Source organism: Zonotrichia albicollis, chromosome 10, assembly GCF_047830755.1.
Source record: "Zonotrichia albicollis isolate bZonAlb1 chromosome 10, bZonAlb1.hap1, whole genome shotgun sequence".
NCBI classification, from domain to species: domain Eukaryota; kingdom Metazoa; phylum Chordata; class Aves; order Passeriformes; family Passerellidae; genus Zonotrichia; species Zonotrichia albicollis.
In genome coordinates this window covers 9482539-9505707 of record NC_133828.1, presented here as the reverse complement: position 1 = coordinate 9505707, position 23169 = coordinate 9482539, and the positions used below count along the sequence as shown (strand labels likewise).

The 23169-nt window shown below is 43.2% G+C and overlaps 1 protein-coding gene across 2 annotated transcripts in view; it reads right to left on the bottom strand.

The window, feature by feature from the left end:
- The window catches only part of ESYT3 (extended synaptotagmin 3), a 29905-nt gene extending 9757 nt beyond the window's left edge, over window positions 1–20148 (bottom strand). Inside the window, exons 1-13 of one of the 2 annotated variants that reach the window (XM_005487936.4) lie at window positions 19769–20148; window positions 14026–14067; window positions 13028–13162; window positions 12447–12523; window positions 8106–8172; window positions 7419–7508; window positions 6398–6453; window positions 3830–3950; window positions 2741–2914; window positions 2128–2210; window positions 1681–1729; window positions 955–1044; window positions 31–93 (exon numbers count right to left, since the gene is read on the bottom strand). In XM_005487936.4, coding sequence (XP_005487993.3) covers window positions 31–93; window positions 955–1044; window positions 1681–1729; window positions 2128–2210; window positions 2741–2914; window positions 3830–3950; window positions 6398–6453; window positions 7419–7508; window positions 8106–8172; window positions 12447–12523; window positions 13028–13162; window positions 14026–14067; window positions 19769–20026 — 1305 coding nt within the window. In that variant the 5' untranslated portion in view covers window positions 20027–20148. Of the gene's footprint in view, window positions 1–30; window positions 94–954; window positions 1045–1680; window positions 1730–2127; window positions 2211–2740; window positions 2915–3829; window positions 3951–6397; window positions 6454–7418; window positions 7509–8105; window positions 8173–12446; window positions 12524–13027; window positions 13163–14025; window positions 14068–19592; window positions 19718–19768 lie in introns of those variants that run through there. The other variant, XM_026793991.2, reaches the window with a different exon arrangement.
- Between the last annotated feature and the right edge of the window lie 3021 nt (window positions 20149–23169).

Below are 23169 nucleotides of genomic sequence, written 5' to 3'. Positions count from 1 at the left end.
GTGAAGGCTGCTGCATGGGTTTGTACTTACAGGGAGGTTGAAGGCACTGTCCAAGTAGACAATCAGAATTGCTGTAGACAGACCCTTCTTATCCTGTAAAGGCAGGGAAAGATAAAACAAATCAAAACACAAAGTAGTCATGGATCACCCACCAAGGACAATACAAAACACAGCAAAATTCCAAGGGCAGCCTCTGAAGGCTAAGCAGCTCTCTGCCTTTCTCTAAAACTTGCAATTTAGAGGAGCTCAAGTCAACACAGCATGACAGTTCAAAGCAGACCAGTAAGATGTGTAACTCTTTTCAATTCCCTGCCTTTAATGTTTGTCAATCTCTCAGTGCAGAACTGCTTGGGTTCCCCAGTGCAGCAAGACACCTAAAAACATGTTCAACCACATACATCAACATGAATCCAGTGTCAGCAGAACAAATCCTGGGAACAATTTTATTCACTTCAGTGGAATTCAAATGGTTTTGCTTGGTTATGAAGAAACAGCCTCTTTGGGAGATGGGCTTTAACCAAGCAATTCTGCTGGACAAACAACACACCATTTGGAAACACAGCCCTACCAAGCACCAGTGCTGGGTATTTGCCTATGACTAGTACAGATTATTTCAGGGATCCAGGTTCCTACACAAATCCTAGATGAAGAGGGAGGAAAAACATTGTGAAAGAAAAGAACCCCTGAAAAGCCACTTTGCAGTGAGTCGAACAAAGGTTTGTTAACTCAAGCAAAAAGAGCTGCCAGATTTGAGTTACTCCTGAATTACCAAGAGACCTGGGGCAAGCAAATGCCCTTCCTCTGCAGGAATGGCAGGGAGGGAATCACATCAAAACTTCGCCAGACAAAAATAAACTCCTGTGATTCTGCCTGGGGTTTCTAATTTTACACACTCCTTTGTTGATGACTGGACAGGGATCAGAGCACCTGAATCCTTTAAGCAAATACACTCACCTCATGCAGCTTTTCTTGGTCGTTTACCAGTGAAAGCCACTCCAGTTTCAAATGCAAGTGTCCGCTTGTTGTCTTACTCAAGGGAAACCACTACATGGAGATAACAAAGAGCAGCTTGAGACTGAGAGGCAGAGTAGCTTTTATGTATGTGATGCAGACTCTGAGACTTGCACACAACAGACAATGTGAATTTTACTCTGAGAACCTTAGCTTGCATTTTTGACACTTAGATTGTAGCATGTTCACCTACTTAGGTACAAGGCAGAAGAAAATTAAAATAAGATGCCCATGAACAGGCAAAGCATGTGGGTGGATATTTCCAACCAGCAGCAGCACAAGACAGGCACCCTGGCATTGTTTGTAGAGTGCTGGGTTGCAGGATGAACCACAGCAATGTCAGATCGTTTCTTCCCTCAGCAAACAGGCTGCTTCACCAAACTTTATCTGCAGCTTTGTAAAAAAAATTGGTACACACAAGACTCAAAGTATCAACAAGATACCCCACTGCTGGCTCAGCATAACCTCAGGCCTCTCTGGGGTTACCAACCTGGTCATAAAAATTATTGTAGTGGCTACTTTGGTATTGTTTTTTTGTGAAAATACCACAGTGCAAGTGTGCAAAGAAGTTTAAAGTACAAAGAAACACCGTAGTAGCAAAAGAGCAACACAAATGAGTGCATGTAGCTGCACCACCAGCCACATTTAGAAATAAGCTGAGATCTTTACCTCATCAACAGTTCTGTCATTCATTACATCCACTAGGCTTATCAGCAAGCTGAAAGGAAAAAAGCAAACACTTCAATGTACATTGAGGCATACAGCAAAATCCACCAAAAAAGCCCACTGTCAAGTCTATTCCAAATAACAACTTCTCCACATTACCTGAGTATGTGCAGGAACACACTTACACTCCTGAAGTCTCCCCCTTGAAATATTTCCAAAACTAAAATGAATATGAAGTAAATCTCAAGAAACTATTACTTCTAATGGCTTCCCAGGGTTCTCTGCAGGATGTAACCTTGTCCAACATTAGTTGCACTAGGAACTAATTATGTGGCATTAATATGTGGGCAAAAGGAATCTCTTCCAACAGTATGAAATTTCCAGTATGAGTAATTCAGGTGTCCCACAGCAGAGGCTACTGGACCCTGATCAAAGGTCTTGCTAATTTACCTGCCCATAAAGTCATCTTTATCTGGATCTTCATCATACAAATCCACTTCTAAGTCCTGACCAGGCACTTCATGAACAACAAACTGGAGGAAAAAGAGGTATTGATTAAAAATAAAAAGCATTCACATACACATATTCAGGCTCAGGCTGTGGACAAGAACAGGACACTTGACAACTGTCTAACACATTAAGGTAATTCCCTGTTCTTTCTTATGGTCAAATGCATAACAAATACAATTGATTATAGGTGAAAATGCTTCACATTGTTTGCTTGTTTTTGAGCTACAAGTTAAACCCCTCAAACTGGTATCCCTAATAAGCAGAGAGGAATTAATGCTAGAGCAGCCTGCAGCTGCACAGGCTGATGCATTGATTGGTATTTAAAGCAGTGCTTTGCACCTCCTCCAAAAACCCACACATGTAAATCAGATCAACCTGAAGGACATTTCAAGTTTACAATGTAAATTTGAACTTGGTTAAGGGACACAAATGCCTCAACCAAGAAACAAGGAAGTCCACTTGCCCTGTGCAGTCAGCTAAGAGAAGGTCCTGCAAGCACAGGGATGCAAATGGCTGTGTATCCCCCAGATGGAAAGATCAAAAGGCTCAGTACCTCAAATGTCTCATTCCAAATGGGATTAAGATCCCTGGAGACTGTCTTGCTTCGATACTGCACGGTGCCAACGCGGAGGAGAGCGTACGGATCAGACTTCCCCCTGATGGCACCAAGGAAATTGTCTTTCTGGACAAGGTTTTCAGCTTCTAACAGATGAACCCTTATTACTCCCTGCATAAAATAAGATACAGAATTGGTCATGAAAATGCAATCTTTGGATAATTATAATATGCTGCCTCCTAAAATTGTTTATTTCAGGCAGCAAGGGTAGTCACCATGACAGTTCTGCAAAGACATTTAGTTTGATGCAGTGCTTTCCAATGACAGCTGTAATAAAGCACTTCTTCCACCATTTGCCTAGAGGGGGAAAAAAGCCCCCTTAAAGAGATGCAAAATTCAATCTAATAACTGTATAGGAAATATTTATTTTTAAATCAGAAATATACATATGCACACAGCATTACAGCCACAGTCAAATCAAGTGTAAAGATCAACTCCCACTGACTGAAGGAGGAACTAAGCACTCACTGGCAGGTTCTTATTTTATTGCACAGGAGCCATTCCACTTCAAATTAGTGATGCAAGTTTGCAACAGAGAGCATGCCTTTGTCACTCATTTATATTTATCCTCATTAGTATTAAGTATTTGATGGATGAAGGAGATTGAAGACCTGGATATGCTGAGAATTTAGGAAATTTTTTTTGTAAAAATATGTGATCTTCCAAGTTCCCTATTTACAACTCTTCATAGCATTAGTAAAAATATCAAATAGCATGACACTGCTTATGTATTTTTCCTCTCATTTGCATGTACCACAGATCTGCAGTTACAGAGTAAAGGTTTAATTGGTAAATGAGCTCAGAGTACAAACAGACTCCTTATGACTTGTAGAGAAAGTAGGAACTTCCAGTGCCTGTGTCACTCCCTCCCAAATTATTATCCAACACTGCTTTTATATTTCTGAAATACTACCTACTGAAAGCCCACAACTCAGGCTGAAAGAGCTGATGCAGCATCCAAAGACACTAAGCTTGGATGCATCACTCAGGTAGATAAACACTATGTCACTGAAAAAAACAACTCACCTGGGGGACAGGGAACCTCAAATGGGCAATGTTCATGTTTTTTTTCAGAGGCACTGTGACTCTGTTGGGCAGAACCAGCCGTGCAGCAATGAAGTCTTGAATTAATGAGTCTGACATTACACTGCAGGTGGGGGGAAAAGGCAACAATCTGTCACAACTCAGGAGGGAAAGTGAGGGACAGCAGAAAGAATGAGCATTGCAAAGTGACTGGTGTGGCCTAGCTTCCCCCAAAGTATTGCCAAGAATTAGAACAGGACAACCAGGGAAATGGTTGGGTCACCATCTCTGGAAGCATTTAAAAGACCTGTAAAAGTGCTTAGGTACATAGTTCAGTGATGGGCTTGGCAGTATTAGGTTAATGGTTGGACTTGGTGATCTATAAAGATCTTTTCCAAAGTTTATGATTGCATGAAAGAGCTGCAGATTGGCCATTCATCTCCAATTTAGTGCTGCAGACTTGCAACAGGAGCATCCCTGTTGCAGGGTGTGAATTTGGCTCACCGTTGTAAATGATGAATGGGAGCTCAGGCTGTGTGAAAACTTCATGCACACATCCAAACATGTCAAACTCAAGTGTCTTCTGGGTTTCCTTAGGAATAACACCAGAGATGGACATGGGGAGAAGGGAATCAGGAGGTTCCAGCGTTTCACAAGGGGCTCAAGGCCTCAAGCTAGTTTGTTTCTAGACAGAAATGGCCACAGCACACACTGCTGCCTACTCTTGGCCACCTGCTGAGACCTTTTGACAAAATTCAAGCAGACAGACACATTAAAAAAAATAGCCAAGCTCGTTTCTCAGATGAAGTTCTGGATCTTGGCAGAATTTGCACTAAGAAGGAAAATTTCTTTTGAAGTAACTGGAGATCACATTGGCTGAATTGAGGGCACTATCTTGGAGTTCAAGGCACTTTGCAGCCTAATTACAACTTGCACAGTTGCAGTTTAAATCTTTGCTTTACAACTGCTCTTCTTGTGCAGCAGGTACAAGAAGTATATGGCTATCAGAGATGTCCGAGTACTCTCCAGGTGATGAATGAGAGGGTTTCAACACACCACTACAACCTGGCATAAGCAAAAAACAATATTAAGAGGAAAACCCAGGAGCACCAATTATCTGAAAGACTCATCCTCTTGATAGATCTAGTGCCTATAAGGGTATGACTGTGTAACAAAATTATCCCAATTCACAGAGGAGGCTGGACTCACACATAAAGAACATAAGAAAAGTCTTCTACTCCAAATGGTAAACCAGAAGCCTTGGTCAGGCTCTTGGCTTTCCTGTAAAAAAAACCCACAGGAATGTCACAGAATTGTCCCCTCTTCCAAGTCTCAGGGTACACCCAACTAAACACAGCTTGTATGTGAGGACAGATGACTGCATCCAGTTTCTTTGCTATCTTAAGTGAGCCAAATTCATTTGACAGGGAGGGCTCTGGTTCAACCTGTACTTCAGCCCATTCATGGTCAGGCATGTTTTGCTCCCAGCTTTCATTGCACAGCTGAGGAACAAGCAAAGGTTTCTGTGTGCAAATCCCTGTGGGAGAACCAGGCAGTAAAAATTTAGGACACCAAATTTGCACTTAATTATATGAGAGGCTGTAGGCTGGAACACCTACAGGCCTTCTCCCTGCAAGGATTAGGGAAAGCAAGTTAGAAAAAAACAGATTAATTCCTCTGATAAAAACTGGAGCTCTCAGGCTAAACTCCAGGGCAAAAGGCCACTGAGGCCTCAAATTAAGAGAAAAAGGAAACTTCCTCTCATGCAACATCAAAAGCCTTCAGGGAATCTTTAATGCATAAACTGGCACCTAAAGTGGCCAGACTCTTCCTGAGTCTGCAAACCATGAGCTGCAGGGGAGTAGAGAGGAACAGATACTTCTGAAAGGGACTGTGTAACCCCATGTATTTTCTTCTTGTGCAACAGAATTTTCTCCTTACACTAAAGAACAAACTGAATCCCTAATCTGGTGAAGCAGTTTGTAACAACACTGAAACTCACTAAGATTTTCATCCTTGCTGTGCAAGTTTTATGTATGTACTACTAACCCAAGAGGCACTGGAGAAGAGCTGCACCTAAAAAGTGAGCAGATTACATAGAAAGAAAACTTTTCTCCTTATAAATCTGGTGCAGTTCTCTTTATCATGGATTGTACTTGAGTTTTTCAGAGGAACTGCAACTCTGTGATAACTTGCCTTTTTAAATTTACTTCACTGTAAATTTAAAAAAGCAGTCTGCCAGACTAAACCTACTTCATCTACCTTTGCAAATAACTTGCACATGGGAAACAGAAGGGCTTGTTTTTAGTTTTTAAGTCATTGTTGTTTGGGGGATTTACTATTCCCATCCTAAATGTAATGAAGTGATTGAAACAGTTTTGCCAGAATGTAAAAAGGACCCTTCCCAGGTTTTGCCACAGCCAGCTGCAATGGGATGAACATCAGCACAACACCTTACACACAAAGCTTTGGTTCAACAAGAACTACAACAACAGCTTTGGTTCAACAAGAACTACATCCCAACTTCCAAAAATTTTTCAAAGAATAAAGTAAAGCAAAGTAGACACTCACTTAATTCCTGGGACATCCAGAAGGTTGCTCATGCCTGCCCAGTTGATTTCCAAATGCTACAACAAGATTGGGGAGAAAATATTATACAGGACTATTAAAATTTATTTTAAAATAAGTGTAGAATTTAAAAGGGAAATGCTTCTAGAACAAAGTCAGATGTCTAAAGGAAGGAAAACCTGCACCACCAATTGCATCTGTACATTAGAATCAACAGCTGGAATCAATTCCCTTATCTATTTTATTTGCTACCCTGAATTGAGATTATCACTGGAATTGAACTTGCAAGAAGAAGGAAAGTCAGCATTCAGCCCTTAGCAATGGCCACTGGCAGATACCCTGGGGTCATAAAGGAAATTCAGCAACTCTTTTAAGACTTTGAAGTTGTTTTCTCATCCTTACACTTTAGGGGTTGGCCTATGCCCTGAGGCAGAGGGATTTAAAAATACCACCGGTTTCAGGAGTCTGTATTCCTATTTGTACAATAAACAAAAAGAGGTTCTTTCATGTGCTAAAATAATGCTGCTGCATTTAAACACAAAAACACCTCATTCAAGATCAAAAATGTATGACTTTCATGAACTCAAGCAATGCATAAACCACAAGCAAAGCTGTGTGCTGTAAGATAACTGCTTCTTACAAGACTAGAAGGTTTCTCATATTTTATTAAACCGCCATTGAGTACAAGGGACACGACCTTAAACAGGCAAGCTTTCAAAAGGCAACCATGAATGGTGTCCAAAATGACTGCATTTAAAATCCATGAATGAGAAGGTAGAGCAGCCAGAAACCTTGGAGAAACAGCTCCTGTGCTGCCACCATAAGACAGTCCTCCCATTCTTAGAGTGAAGTGAGTAACTATTTAGGCACTACTACAAAAATATAGAGCAAATTAATTCACATCCTCCCAGAATTCAAGAGGGACACTGAACAATTACGAATTTGTCATTCAAGCACTTGAACTGTGACATATTCACAGTTAAGCAGTTTGGGTTATCAGTGAAAACCCAATATCCTGACTCACCGGTTTCTGCATGAAAAACAAGGTCACTGCTCCAACAAAGGGTGCATCAGTCAGGAGAGGCTCCAGGATCACCCGCAGTGTCCCATACAGCTGCAAACAGAACAGGAAAGCTCAGGGTTAAGGTATTCTCATGGTGCAGCTTCAAAACTGTGAGCTTTTCAGTGATGGATATAATTTTAGAAATTCTACTTGAATTTTAATTTTATTTAGAATTTTATAACCAAAAACTTTTCCCCCCAAATCATTGCTATTGATATCAGGCAATGCTTTCTGTGTTTGTGGAGTCTCTCTGAAATCTTGACGTACAATGGAGCCATTTGTCTACTAGCTTTCAACACTCCAAGAACAGGTTCTTGGTTTAATCTACAGCAGTTTGTGAACATCATGGTTCTTCTGAAGTTCTCTACCAACACTCTGAGCTCCTCTGAACTCCAGTGGCAGCTGCTGGCCCACACATACTCAATGCTCCAGCACCGACCCTGTTTAAGAGTCATTCTATGAAGCTTAGAAGTGGCACTTAAGTGCTTTCCATGGAAGGCTTCATTTCTGCAGCCAAGAACAAGGAGGTAAAGCCAATCATTCCAAGCCTGACAGCTGCTAGTTTCCCAGTTGCCATGACCTCCCCACTGGGAGGTGCCACCTCCTCCCCACACAGCCCTGAACAGACAATATTAGCACTGCACGCACCTGTACACCTTTCACGCCAAGATTAAATTTCGATATGTCCATGTGAATCTCACAGTCCCCTATATAACTGAAAGAAAATTCTCACATTATTCCACGGTTTGCAATAGTCCCATGAGAAATTTGGGGCTGTACAGAGGATAAATGAAATCAGTTTAAGGATTGACAACATGAACCCAGAGGCAGAGATAGATTTTCAAGTGACTGAAAAAGGGAAGCTGAACAAAGGTCAGATCTTTCAGTCAGCTGGGATATTGATGTACCTGTAAAACATTGAAGCAACATCTGTATTTCCAGGTTACTTTTCCATTCTTAAGATTGGGGGTTGGCTGGAGCAAGCATGCTCCAAGAAGGGACCAAGATGCTCACTCACATTTCAAGGTCAGAGCCATTGCCCTCTTGCTCTCTTGTCTGCCAAAAGCCTGATCCCACCCCACACCCTGGTGACTCAGCCCCCAGACTAGTGCAGAGCCATCCTGCCATTACTCATGAGGTTCCCACCTGGCCCACACCCAAAAAGCCCAAAGATCACCCATGCCCACAACCCAAAAACCCATTTGAAGGACAAATTTATCACTAAAAATAACCAGGTTTCCTTGAGGCTGAATTCAAAGACAACTACTTAGATCAGATTTTGGTCAGTTGCCATGGAGAACATCAGGCTTTAAATAAAGCAAATGCTGAATGTGGTTCTTTGGCAATTTGGAAAGCACCTTAGACTTTTATTGAAGTACAAACATCACCTTATGCAGAAACCAATAGCCACACCCCAGGGAGCAGAACCTTGCAGATCTGTTGATGCCTCTGGCAGAAAACAATTGAAGGGAGCTACCAAGTTCCCTTTCAGCCCCTGAGAAATAGCTCTGGCTGCAGACACACAAACACCCTGCAGGTAAAGCCGGGTGTAAAGGTGCTGCAGCAGTGAATGTGCTGTGCTTGCTGCCTGCATGCATAACTTCACTCCATAATCAAAGGAAAAGGGCAGGAGTTCTGCTCTGACCACATGGGAAAATACTGCTGCAGTTGCCACAAATTCAAACTGTAATTTGCATATAGACAGATTCCCTCCCATCCCAAAAAACCTGCCAAGACTTTGCAACCCTGTGAATTTGCCTCCACTTCTGCAAGCAAAGTTTTTTGTATATTTGTTTACAGATAGTCACCTAGCAGAATTTCAGGAGCTCATACACATAGAATAAAGTCTTTAATGTTGGAGCATTCTCATTTCTTATTTCCAACCTCATAAACCATGCTGAAATTAACACAATCTTTCTTAAAAGCTAGTGACATAATTACACTTATTTTATGTTTGTTAACTTCTACAACTTTGACATTATCTTACAGGTCATTACACTGTGTGCTAATAGAGCATTGTTACAATAAAATTCTAAATGAGGAGCCAAAATTAGTTCCTTAATTTGCAGTAATTAATCCAATAGGATTTAATTCAGCTTTTGCAAGTGTCTAACACAATAAAAGTAAGAGCCACGGTGTTTTATAGCTTTTCTACCTTTCCACACAGTCAAAAACTTTTCCCACTCAGTTCTAGATATCTCTTTTCTCCAGTAAACATGTCAGAGAAGTCTTATCAGAGCCTGAGCCGTAAATTAGCCTTATGTCTGCCTCATACAGGTATCACCCCCTGCCAGGGTGCTTGGTAGGAAGGAAGAATCTTTGGTTCATTAGCTTATTCCTCATTTCCAGTCCCAGCTGCTCGTGCTTCCATCTGCTCCTCTGTACAACACAACCTTCCTGTGCTCTCTGCTGTCCTGTCCCAGAGCACACCTGAGCCAAACTCAAGCCTTGACACTTAAAAGGCTGAGCTCCCCCACCCTGTACAGGACTGTGCTTTACCCACCTGAGGAGAGTGGAAGACTCACCTGTTTCTCTCCTGCATCACCTGTTGCACAAGGTGATGCAGATATGCCTGTGCTGTGGATGAGAACTTTTTCAAGTGCAAATATCTGCGTCTATTCTGTACTTGGCTGGAAAAGCTGGGCCCAGTGTTTGTGGTACAAAGGCAATCCACTGGCTGAAGGCAGGGCTGCCACCAGAGCTGGCAAGTTTAACCAACCTGGATGCCTGCACCTCCCTTCAGAAAAAGCCCAGGCAATTCTGTCTGTACAGTAACTGCCCAGGGGCTCCATCTTCTCATGGTCCCCATGCTGAAAGCCCCCTTTGGCCCAGCCTCAAGGACAAACAGCCCATACAAATAAGGGACCTCTAAGTGCTATTTTTCACACTTCCCAAAGCAAGGGATGCAATTTGTGATATCACAAACTTAACACAGAGGAAAGGAAGCTCCTCTTTACATAGCCCATAGAACTGAACCACAGCATTCAGTGCTGCACCATATTGGTGAGATCAGGAGCACAAGGTGAAACCAAGACCTTCATGGATAACATGTCTAATAAACTACACAAATGGTTCCATACAGGCTACAAAGGAAGGGTAAGAAGGAAAGGTTTATTCTACTCCTACCCTCTTCCTGTATTTTCTCCATGTCACATCAAAGACTCTGGGCTTCAACAACTAGTTGCCTTCTTAATAAAACTGGAGGAAAAAAAATCTGTCCTCCTGTACTATTGAGAGACTGAAAGCAAGAAGCATTTACAGAGCACAGAAACCTAACCCAAGAGTCACTGTGGTGCCAGCACTGCACAGTGCACCCCACAGGCACCCACAGCACTTCACTCTCTTCTCCAGTGCTGTGATGCCAGCACACAGCCCTGTAAACAGAGCAGTCATTTAAACCTCAACAGCACAGTGACCAAGAGGTAAAGGACAGCCTCACACTGGGGTAACCCAACTCCATCTCCTCTAAGCAGCAAAAAACCCTGTTCTATTGGTAATCCAGAAAAACGCAGGTACATAATAGCACCAATCAGAGATTTGCCTCTCCTTGATTCTGATAGCAACACACAATCTCCTGAGGACACTGCAGGATGCACAGCACAACTTAGCTGCAGACATTGATGTTAACATATGAACAGAAGTGAAGCTGAGGCCTGAATGCAGCCCTAGAGAAGAGACTCCCACCAGAGAGGCAAGGCAAACCCACACTCCTGTGTGAACACAGAAAATACTGGGGTTATCAGATGGCACCAGCATCACCATGAGGAACAGGAGTGCTTGGCCAGTTTGGAGATGTTGATGGGTCTGCCAGAGGGATGGGAATGCAGAGGTGGGGGAATCCCTCTGCAAAGGTTTGTCAAAAGACAGTGAAAATGAGCATGTGGGAGAAGCAGTTTAGCAGAGAACAGCAGCAACCTTCTGCAAGGCTTAAAAGGCATTAGATCTCCTCTCAATCTCAATATGGAAAGCATGAATGATTTGCCAAAGGCCCTAACACTGACCTGGGTATTACAACAACAGCACTGAAACATCTGGCTGAAAATCAAGCATGTGAATTTACAGGAAGTGAGGATGCTCTGCCAGGGCTTGGGATGCTGCCATGCCACTGCCATGGGGAGCAGCAGGCACAGTTCTGAGGAGCTCTGCTTACAGGTAGTCATTTAGCAGAATTTCAGGAGCACATACACAACTTCTGTTGCCAAGACAGTCCATTATTTCACAGCTTTTTCCTGGCACTACCATGAAAAGCCAATTTATATTAGGATATTAGGCAGCTCAGTCACCCACTAAACTTACAGAGCTACAGCAGCATGCAAGTGGTAATTCCCCCAGCAATTCCCTTCTCCAGGGCTAAACCAGGAGAGAGTTTAGCTCTGCAATGGCTCTGATGTTAACAAAACATACAAGCTCATTCATAACACCCTGGGAGGTATTAAATGTTTTATCCAATTTTGTTGTTGTTGTTGTTAATAGAGCTAGAGGCAGTATTCTGCTCAGAGAATAGCTGTAATCAAAAAAGCAAATGTGTTGGATGGCACATAGAACAAATGACTAAAACAGAAGATTAATCTAGAGGAAGGAATTAAAAAATAAATAGTGCAAGTAGTTCTGGAAGAACTGGAGAGGTTGGACTAATGAGAAACCACAGTGGGCAAGATAGACCGAGCATCTCCAGCTTTCCTGAGAAGAGGAAACACAGTTTGAAAACTTGGGTTCTCACTGCCACCCATGGCAAAGCCAAGGGACACATCCTTATATCCATGGCAGCCCTGATGGGCCTCAGGAGGTAACACTCAGAGCTGTGCAGGTCATTTCTGGTCTACAGGCTGATGCACATTTCACTCCTGTAACCACTGAGGACACCCAGCTGGGAGACAGATTATCTCACATCATTCTAGGCTAATCTTAGTACACCATGCCCAGTCCAGCATGACACATGCACAGGCAGTAAGTTAAGAACCATCTACATAATCAATGATGCAATATTACCAGATCTGCAGGTCCAGGGTAACTTGTCTTCTATCAATTTCTTTGGTGTAGGCTTTTATTCCATTAATTCTAGGGCACTGAAATAGAGACAAACAAGATACAACATAATCAACATCTATCAAGCTAAGCATAAGTGAAAAGTCCTACTCACTTTGATGAATTTGAGTACAGAAGCATTAATTAAATACTTTGCAAAACTGCATGCAAAATATGAATATATCACTCCAGGTGTTTTTTTCTTTAAAGACAGAATGGCTTTGACAGTTCTCCAACACAGGGCTAGTTACAAGTAGCCCTAGGCCATCCTGCAAGCCTTAGAGAGCACTGAAAACTTCTGTTGCAAGGCTACAACAGAAATAGATAGAGAAATAGTCCTTTTTTTCTATCTCCAGTCCCAGGATGCTGACAGCAAGTGGGAAGAGATGTGTATCTTTCCTGTATGATCCTTCCCTCATGGTGAAGATGCTCAAGTCAACATGAGGAGGGAGCAAAGCTATTACAGAGCTGAACATCTCACTCCCTTTACACGTGAACTTTTCAAAAAAGAGTGAACCACAAGAGGTACAAAAGACTCCCTCTACCTTCTCGCCAAAGTGGATCTTGGTAAAGGTGCATGTTTTCAGATGTACACTCTTTGCTCTGATTTTTGGCTCCAGAACTTCTTTGAATGTTTTTTCCATGATTGTTCCAAAGTATGGCCAAGCCTGTACAAGGACCTAAAGAAGGGTGAAAGCAGAAACACACTGAAGATTCTTTGAGTATGACATCTTTTGCTGAGAAACAAACACACCCATTACAGAACCCTGGCTATTAATATCTATCCTTTTAAAATACCAAGTCAACTTTGGTATTTTTTGGTATTTTTTAAAATACCAAGTCAACTTTGTGCACTTAAGTCATCCTTATGGAAGGATCCATCTCTGTTCCTCAGAAATGGAATTTGTTTCAGGGACTGAAGGGTGAGTTTTCAGTACCATGGAGGTTGCTTCTAACCACAGGAGCCAATGAAGCCCACAGTTAAATTTTTTAAGTACAATAATCCCTAATTACTCTAAAGTGTCACAATGTTCCCTGGAGTTAGGTTGATTTAGAGGACTGAGATGAGCTTTTATATAAAAAAGAAAATTTGCTAAAAAAAAACACCAAAAAACAAGATAGCCACTGGATGCTAATTTGCAAGTTCAGCTGTTTTGCTTTGAGAGGTTGACCACACCTGCTGATGGAAGCATTTGCCTCAGTGCTCTCTGGAACCTTTCTGGTAAGAGGAGATACCACCAAGTTTGCTAAAATAATAATAATAACATACACATGTATGTATCCCTATATATACACAAACAGTAGCATTTTCTTTTAGTCTCAGAATGAAGTGTTGAATTTATCAAACTTGTATCAACCAGGATCACATTGGCTCTCAACCTCAGTGGCAACCCCACACTCAAGTGACTCCATACTTCAGTATAGACACTGATACAATTGAATTATGCTAATTTAGTAGTAATTTGATAACTTTCTCAGACTTGTCCCACAGAGTTTGGATGGGAGCAGGTGGCTTCACCAGCTGGAGTTCAGAGCTCCTCACCTTGTTCAGCCACTCCACTCGTTCAACATCAGGGAAGTGAACCTGGATGCAAAGAAAAATAAAAGTGAGTGCCACGTGCCATCTGTCTGAGCACACTGCAGCACATGCAAAACATAGCATGGAATGTGGAACAATTGTTAGAGTAAGCCGAGATCCCTCTGCCTTCATACATACATCCCTTATAATTTACTACCTCCTTGAAAAATTGTAAAATGCAAAGATGCCAGTAAAGAATAGTAAAAGGCAAAGAACCCACGTGCACTGATGTATCAGGATGCCTCTGGGCACATTTACATGATTAAAGCAAGTGTCACTTCCTGTTCATGATGTAAAGCAGCATTAGATTTCTCATCCTTCTCTTTGTCATGCCTTGGGAAGCCACGAGAGCCTACTTCCCTTTAAGACCATGAACTGTGCAGGACCTGTTTCCTGCACTCACTCTCCTCAACCAGGACACCACACTTGGGGAAACAAAAACCTGCTTGGGAAACTCAATGTCTTCGTTGTGGCAGCCTTTCTCCACTAATACCAACATGGTGCCAATGGCTTCAGGGAAAAGAAGCCCTGTAAGAGTTCAAGTCTGTTAGCATACACTATCATGTGTAACAGTCCAGTGTTTTCACTTCTCAGAGCTTTTTAAGATGGTCAGGAGAAATTAAAATGAAATAGTCACCTATAAATCATGTGTTCAAGTTGGACACACCGAATGCCAACAAGAAGTGTGTATGTCCATTAAAAACCCCACAAGTTCCCTGAAGTGATGACTTTCTTAATCACCACTAGGACAACTGGGCATGAGACCACTCTCAAGTAACTGATCTCTCAGACCCCTGCAAGAAGCTGCTGAGTGAAGAGTTACAATCACCTTACTACAGTCACACATTAAAGCCTATGGATGTGGTATTTGCAGCTGGTGCAACAAGCTGGCAGCAGGTTACTGCAGAAGGGAAGGACATGCAGCAGCTTCTCAGAATGGACATCAGAGCGCCTGAATACAAAGGGAATCTGACTATCATCTAGCCTGATAATAGTAATTGGGTAGGACAATACTTCCTCTTACAAGAGCTGTGAATTACACTTTTCAGGCAAAGCCTCACTGTTCATCAGCTTTCAGAGAGGTGCTCAGAGATGTTTGGATGGAATGGACAGTAGCCTGTTTTTAGTACAGCTTTATAGATGATTGAAGAGCCCATTTTCCCTGCTCAAATCATGCTTCAAATGATCTCATTAAAAAACCCCAAAGTAATATTACCATATTCTTTATAAGAAATTTCTTTTGATGCTCTAAATAGCAACTTTTCCATTAAATAAGACAACAGAAGGTCACTCAAATGTCAGCATGCACAGGTCCATTTGCATGATGAAGGAAGAACTCAGCACCAGAAGGGACAATCAACACAGACAAACTGCTGCTGACATTTTACAGTGAGGCAGATTATGTGAATCAGGGGACCTCCACTTCACCTGCCAGCCTTTCATTTTCCACCTAAAGGTTCTCCATCAGGGCTCATAAATCCTGGCTTCTCAGCTCCAATGTAATTGCCAAGCACCAAAACCCTGCAGCACTTGAGCCACAGCTTGGGATCAGATGTAGGAAGGATAGAGAAGAGATGGAAGCAGCATGGTGAGCTTGTTCTTCAAAACACCTTACAGACAGGAGAGGGATGTGACCCAAAAGAAAGGACAGGACAACAGTTAGGCTACCCCTTCCCAGTGAGAAAGTCACTGCTCATATGTGCAGGGGAGAAATGTGGGGCATTATAAACCATTACATTTGTCTGGGATTATTCCAGAGGAAAGGCTCCTAGAGACTTGAAACAGCACAAAGGGGCATCAGGAAAGAGGCAAAAACTATGAGAATGAGTCTGGACCTAGATCCATCTTTAGAAAAAGTAAAATAGAATTCATTATTTGCACCACAGACACCTGAACCACCAATGGCCCACAGCAAACCTCCAAAACAACTGCAATGAATCACACTGCACTGTGTCACACCTCAGATGCTGTGATAGCAGACATTTATACACAAATGTACAGGTACATTTCCACCCCACCTGGCACCCCCTCATTCAGGTGTCTGCAACCCAGGTCCCACCCAGGCACTTGGTGCCTCTGTTTCCTCTAACAGATGGAAGGAATGGCATTGCTGGAGCTCCAAAGCTGGGACCAGAGACCAGCAGGAGCTCCTGGGCTGACACAAAATGGGCTCTTCTTGCAGAGAACACCACAGAAACTGGCTGATTACATGACTGGTGAAAACCAGCTTTCTGCCCTTTATGACAGGCCACCAAATTTCAGTGGGCTCTCAACACCAAAGTTCAGCTCCACTGAATGGGATGAACTAAATGAGCAGTTCTGTGAGGAAGCAGAGCTTGGTCTCCAGGTGTTGCATTATCCACTGTGTAGTAAGACACAAGCTCTGAGCAACTCCTTTCCTACCCATGGGGTATCCCCATTATACACATGCTAGTTAGCATGTCACATGGCTAGTTCAGCTCAGTGACACCACCAAGCTCTCTTCTTGACCCAACCATTTGCTCCAAGAATTTAATGTATCACCATCTGCAGTTCCATACCTCTGAACCATGTGCTCTGGATTTCAGACTCACTTCTGGCCCTTGCTACTGGTGACAGCCCTGCCAGCAAGGCCTTGCCCCGAGTTTGTCATCAGTACAGCACATGTAGGAGGAGCCCAAAACACTTCCTACTAATCCCAGAACCAGACACCAAGAGCTGCCAAAATTAATACTAACACAGAGTAAGATTTAATCCTGTAGCCTTGGGCAAGTCCCACTATCAGAATCAGTTTTACCCATCTACAAAAGCAGGCATGCTTCTTGCCAAAGTTTAAGGAATGCAGTAAAAATTACTTAGCATTTGAAAAGAGCTTTGAAGATCAAAAACACTAGGTAAGGGGCAATTACTAGCAAGTAAAGAAAATGTGTAAATTCTGCATGACTCCACCTTGCCCTGCAGCAAGCCACAGCAAGGATCACAGCAACAACAAACCCATGTTAGACACAACAGCATCATTCTGTTCAAATACAACACAGCAATCTATCCATCAGGGTTTGGTTTGGTTTTTTTGCTTGTTTGTTTGGTTGTTTTGGGTTTTGTTGGGGATTTTGGTGTTTTGTTTCTTTTTGTAAAAAGTCAGGATTTTTAGCTATTCATACAAGAGGAAAAAAAAAAGTGTAAACAAGGCTTTTGCATGAACAAGGACTTAAAAGGCAACATTAAGGACAGTTCTGTACCTAGCAGTATTTTGCCTGGTAAAAGGAGTTTAACATCAGGAAGAAACACAGCATACTTGGATTCTGCCATGTGCAGCCATATAACCAGTGGCAAAAGCAACACAAGCAGTCACCACAACCCCAGGAGCTGGGATGAAGAGGAAGCCTGCCTGCTTGTACAGAAGTCATGCTAAAGGCTGCAAAGGCTGAAGTCAGAAGGTCTCAACTCTCCAAGCCATGGCTCTGACTGTGCCTGCCATGAGCAGCTTTCCAGCCTGGTTTCCTGAGGAAGCACAGCCTGCCCACGTACACTGTCTAGCACAGGAATGTGTCTATTCCAAACTCACTGGCTGGCTTCAGCCAAGAAACTGGTGCTGCAAAACAACCCTGCAAATACCCCAAAACAGATGGTTGAGTAGATTAGGGAAACCCTCCCAGCATCCCCCATAAAGGAAAGGTTGCATTCTGTATATCTCCTAACAACTGATACCAGGACTGAGCAGAACCTGAGCCAATTTAAAGAAGCCATTTCCTAGGGAGAACAATTTTTAATCAACAGCAAAATCAATGATTGCTCTTAACTCTTCACTGGATGGATTCCCCTCATTTTATAACAGTCCACATGAAGAGACAAAGCTTTATGAATCCCAAGACACTGCCATCATTTCACACGTTCAGAACCTTTCCTAAGATTACAACACTGCAAAGGCAGGCCATGCTCCCCTTGAACTGTATTGCTACTGCCACCTCTGTGTGACAGGAGAGAAGAACTCAGCAGAGAGTTTTTGAGCTCCCAACTGAAGGTCCATGAACACTGAAAGGCAAAAACAAAAGATAAAAAAAGACAACACCACGGAGAATAAACTGAATAGATATCAGGTGAGAATCAGTCTCCAACACAGGCACATGGAAGGAGTAGATCCAACGGAGGATGGGGATGGAAGGAAAATGAAAACTGGGGAGTTAAAAAGCATCAAGGACAAGAGTAGTGTGGAAGCAAACACCCAACTGATGAACAAAAGTTACCAACACAAAAGGAAAGGAAGAGGCAATACATATAAAACTAAAAGCACACTGTGCAGCCCCTTTATCATTAGGTCCTACATCCTGCCTTCCAGGAGTAAGGGCCAAGAATTTACAAATCAGACCTCTGGAAAGAGTCTGACTCTACCATCTCTATGAGCACATGCTGGGCAGTGGGAGATAGAAATGAGAGACCCTTTAAACCTTCCCTTCTCCTGAAGGAGGCTGAACAGCCCCAGCATTGTCAGACCCCAGGTGCTCCAGCCTCTGACCATCCCAGTGGCCTCTGCTGCAGCCTCCCCATTTGCCCAAACCTCTCCTGGGCTGGGGCACAGAGTGCTCTCTGTGCAGCCTTGGGAAGGCTCAGTGCAGGGCAATCAATAATGGACCACCAGCTCCCACACTAATGAAGCCTGAAACTTTCAGCCACAAAACCTAATGAAACTTTTTGCATTTGTGTGCACTGTGGGGGCAAGCCTGATTTTTCAACAGTGACTAAGAGGCTCAATTTCTGGTTACAATGATTCAGGGCACTTGAGGATAAAACACAACACTGCTCTCACAGCATCAGGGCAAGAGCTGACACCATCACATTCATTAAGGCCCTGAATTGGTGTTTTTTTTTATGCTCTGTCAATACAAACAAGCAAAAACCTCATTGAGAGACAGACTTCTGTGCCTGGCAGGAGGGAACATGTGCAGGGAGCTGCACCAGCCCTGGCAGGAGACCCTGGCCTCACTCAGAACTGCCAGCTGCCTTCATTTCCCACAGAATTAAGGAGATCCAAGTGCTGTAGGCTATATAAAAGTTTGCCGACTATAAATGCCTCCATGCAACACCCTTTACAAGAAAAGCATTTCCCTACCAGTCACTGACAGATTTTTAAATGCTAAGTAAATTACGATAAAAGAAAAAAGATCTAAACATCTCATCATCCTTTCCATTAGCCAACAACAGCTGCCCAATAAATAACCCAAGACACAGAATAAAATGCAGGCAGAAATTCTACTTTCTTCACTTTAAAATGTAGAGTGACTAGAAACAAATGTGAACAACAAACAGGGGTTGGCCTTCCGTATCGTCCAGAAATGACTCTTAAAATTAAATATTTGGGTTTTTAGCAGGATGAAAAAATATTTTTTATATATTTTTGTTTGTTTTCAATTTACAGTAAAGGGGAGAAAACCTAGTGGATGAGAAAGGTATAAAGTATACTAAAATAAGTATCTTCAATAGCAAAATACCTGCAATGCAACAACATGTATTTAAAGGGAGGTGTCTCTGGCGATACATCAGTCTGTTTTACATACCCACTTACAGCAGCACATCTCCTGGGCTAAACAACTCCTAGTTTAATCCTCGCTTTCCTGAGCAAGACTTCAAAATCAAAGACGTTACTGCTCGGCATCGCTGCCACCCGTTCGGCCGCTCGCTCCGGGACACCGCGCTCTCGGAGCCGCCGGTTCCGCGCCCCTCACTCACTCACCCAGGCGGGCAGGTGCCGGGCTGCCAGGCCCCGGCACACCGCCTCCCGCTCATCCTCCAGCAGCGCGAAGGCGGCGGCCAGGCGGTCGCGCTTCCCCCGCCGGTTGAGTCCCCAGCAGAGCCAGAGCGCCAGCGCCAGCAGCAGCCAGCTGCCGCTCAGCCCCAGGTACCCCGCCAGGTACACGGGCCCGAGACACAGCAGCGCCCGCGCCGCGGAGCAGAGCAGCAGCCGCGGCAGCGCGGCGGGGCGCGGGGCCATGGCTCAGCCCGAGTCGTGTGCCACAGCCCGAGCAGCCGGGGGGCCCCTGCCGAGTGCGCTCCCCCGCGCCGCCGCCGCGGCTCCCCCGCCCGCCTGGGCCGGCCCCGCCGCCGCCCCGCCCTCACGGCCAGCCCGGGGCGCTCGGCTCTCCGGCGGCGCTGCGGACACCCTGTGACCCATGGTCACGGCTGGATGTGCAACCATGCGGGGCAGGCACCACCTGTTGGTTCTGGACACTTCTGTTTGCCTTCTTCCTTGGCACTTTCTTCTCGTCCTCTTGTGATTTTGATGGGGATGTTGTGGGAGTTTAGATTCTGAAATACTGATAATCATGGAATCACTGAATCACAGAACCAAGGTTGGAAGAGACCTTTGAGATCAACAAGTCCAACCATCAATCCAGCACTCTCACTTCCAGACCACAGGGAAAATCTTTTTCTGACACCTAATCTGAATCTCGCCTGCCTCAGCTTGAGGCCATTGTACTCTAGGCTTCCCAATGCAGGCACAGTAGAAGAGACTGATCCCCACCTCACTACAACCTCCTGTCAGGTAATTGTAGAGAGCAATTAGATCCCCCCTAAATCTCCCTCAGCTCCCTCAGCCATTCCTTGTAAGAAATGTTTTCTCAGACACTCTTTGAGATGCTTTCCACCCTAGTGATATTAATTCTATACCTTTATAAACATGCTTTAACAGACAGGCTGTCATTGTCCAGTTCTACACTGTGTTTTCCACTGCAGCTTCCCCTGGATCAGGCAAATGCCACTCTTTGTTCAGTGGATAAGTCTGGAACATCAGTGAATAATGCCAGCTTTTATTGTGGCCCCTTTTTGATACTGGCTGCACAAGATAACAAATGATGAGCCAGATAAAAACCTCCAAGAAAAAGAAGTTGACCATGACTGGGAGAATGAAGTTTGGTCTCTGCTTTGCTATGGAATTAGTATTTAATTATGGGTCAGTCAATAAATCAAACAACACCACAAGTGATCCTCATTTGTTTGTTAATCATTGCACATGACTGCTCTGGGCTAGAAATCAGTTCAGGCATCTGAAAACTTAAATGCCTCCCATTAGAGAAACTCATGCATGAGACATCTATTAACAGGTGCTTTTGAAACAACCCTCCTAATCTTTCCCTACTGTCAAATGAGGATGACTATGCTCTTCTTCCTGGGGATGTTGCAAAGATAAATCATTATAAAACACACTTAAGGAAGTACTTCAGTACACAGTGGGCAGTAAATCTCTAGAACTTGCAAGGCAGATGGTATCAATAGGTTCAGAAAGGGATTAGGTACATTCTCAAGGAAAGGGCCCATCAATGTATTCCCTAACATCATAGACACAGCAGCTGTGGAGGCTGGGGAGAAAGGACTGCAGGAAATGCCTGGGCTCATGACCCCCCTAAACAGCAATACCACTGGGAGCAAGTGGACCAGTGGGCTGACCCCAGAGGGCATTTCTATTTGAAAAGCTGTGAAGGAAAGTCTAGAAATTGGCAGAAGCTGAAGTAGTAACCTGCTCTCTTGATACCATGTATTAAAAACCACACAGTGGTTAGTTTGCACAATTACATGCATCAGGATATAAATCTATATGCACAAAACCACCTGGTTTTGTCCTATGACCAAGGACTGAGGCTGACTTGTTGCTTATTTTTCCCCGCTGTCATCTAAAGCTTTGTCAAACATATTCATTAAGTCATTTCAGCCATATAAAGCTTCACAAAGATAGACTCAGCTCCATCTTTCAGAGAAACAGAAGCTTCCAAGAAAAAGTGGACTCAGGGATTTGAAGACTTGGAAGGTTGCTTTTGCTACTAGGAGAAGCTATAAAAGGTAGATTCAGTATTTTCCTCCTTCATATTATTACTCTTACTGAATTTGAGATATTTATTCAAACTCAGAGAGCCATGCAGTTTAGAAGCATCAACAAGTGTCAGTTTATTGAGCAGAAAAAACAGTGGGGCTGCAGTGGACTACATACCAGCTAATTTAATAAACTAAATTTAATAAATAAATAAATAAACCTATAGTTTTTGGTTTCTTATTCTTCACACAGCTTATCACAACAACCTAGGCTGAGGTTTAAGGACAATAAAAGCACTATCTCTGTACAAATGACAGAGCACTTCCAGTCCTGCAGCACAGCTCACAGCTGCTCTTTAGAAAAGGAGATGCTTCCATGAAAGCAGAAGTCCAAGTTCCTTCCTCCACTGTCCCCTAAGACCCTGAGCTTGCAAACAGCCACACTTTCTCAGGCACTGCTTGCTCCTTTACTGCCAACTCCTTAGCTTGAGAAGTATCTTTCTGTAATTAAAGGGGTTTTAGGAACTTTAAACAACTACACATGTAATATAAAATCTCATCAAACCTTAGCTCACCCTACTTAAAATTTTATAAGAAAAAGAGTAAACTTTTATCACATCAGGTTACACACAGAGGTGCTATCAAACCAAATACTGTGCTGATGAGACCAAGATAAATCAACAGCCTTTGAGACCACTGTTAACTCTGTTTATCATGGATAATACCCTATTAAAAATAACCTTTAAAATACTAATGTGTTTCTCTGATTTTCTGAAGTGCCAGAGGAAATACTGAATCACCAATCGAGAAGACAACTTAAGACTTATCAACTTCCTCCTGGGGAAAGTATGACCTTGACTGCAGCAGTTGCTTCCAAGCACCAGACACTGAGCCAATCTTATTTCCAGTTACAGGGGAACTCCACAAGCTGTTTTACCTAATATTCACTGGACAGTCACTAAGGTAATGACCCAAGGCCATTGTTCTGGCCTGTGACAATCTTCTCTCCTTATTTAAATTGATTAGGCATCACCACTACACTATTATTAACACTATGATAAAAGTGTAGCTGATTATGACAGAGATTTTTACAGGAACTGCAGAGATTTGAAAATGTATTAGTACTAAATTTGCTGTCTCTCAAGCTGGCCATGGTAACTAAGGCAACACATTTTAAAGGTGGGGAGTTATGAAAAACTGCCAACGCTTTTTAACTACAGAGAACATGCAAAGGAACTAACCTGAGGAATCAACTGAAGCACATACCAAGCTATCAAAGGGTTTCTTGAAGATGACTTTGTAACTTTCTTGTGGCTTCAGGGTTTGTGG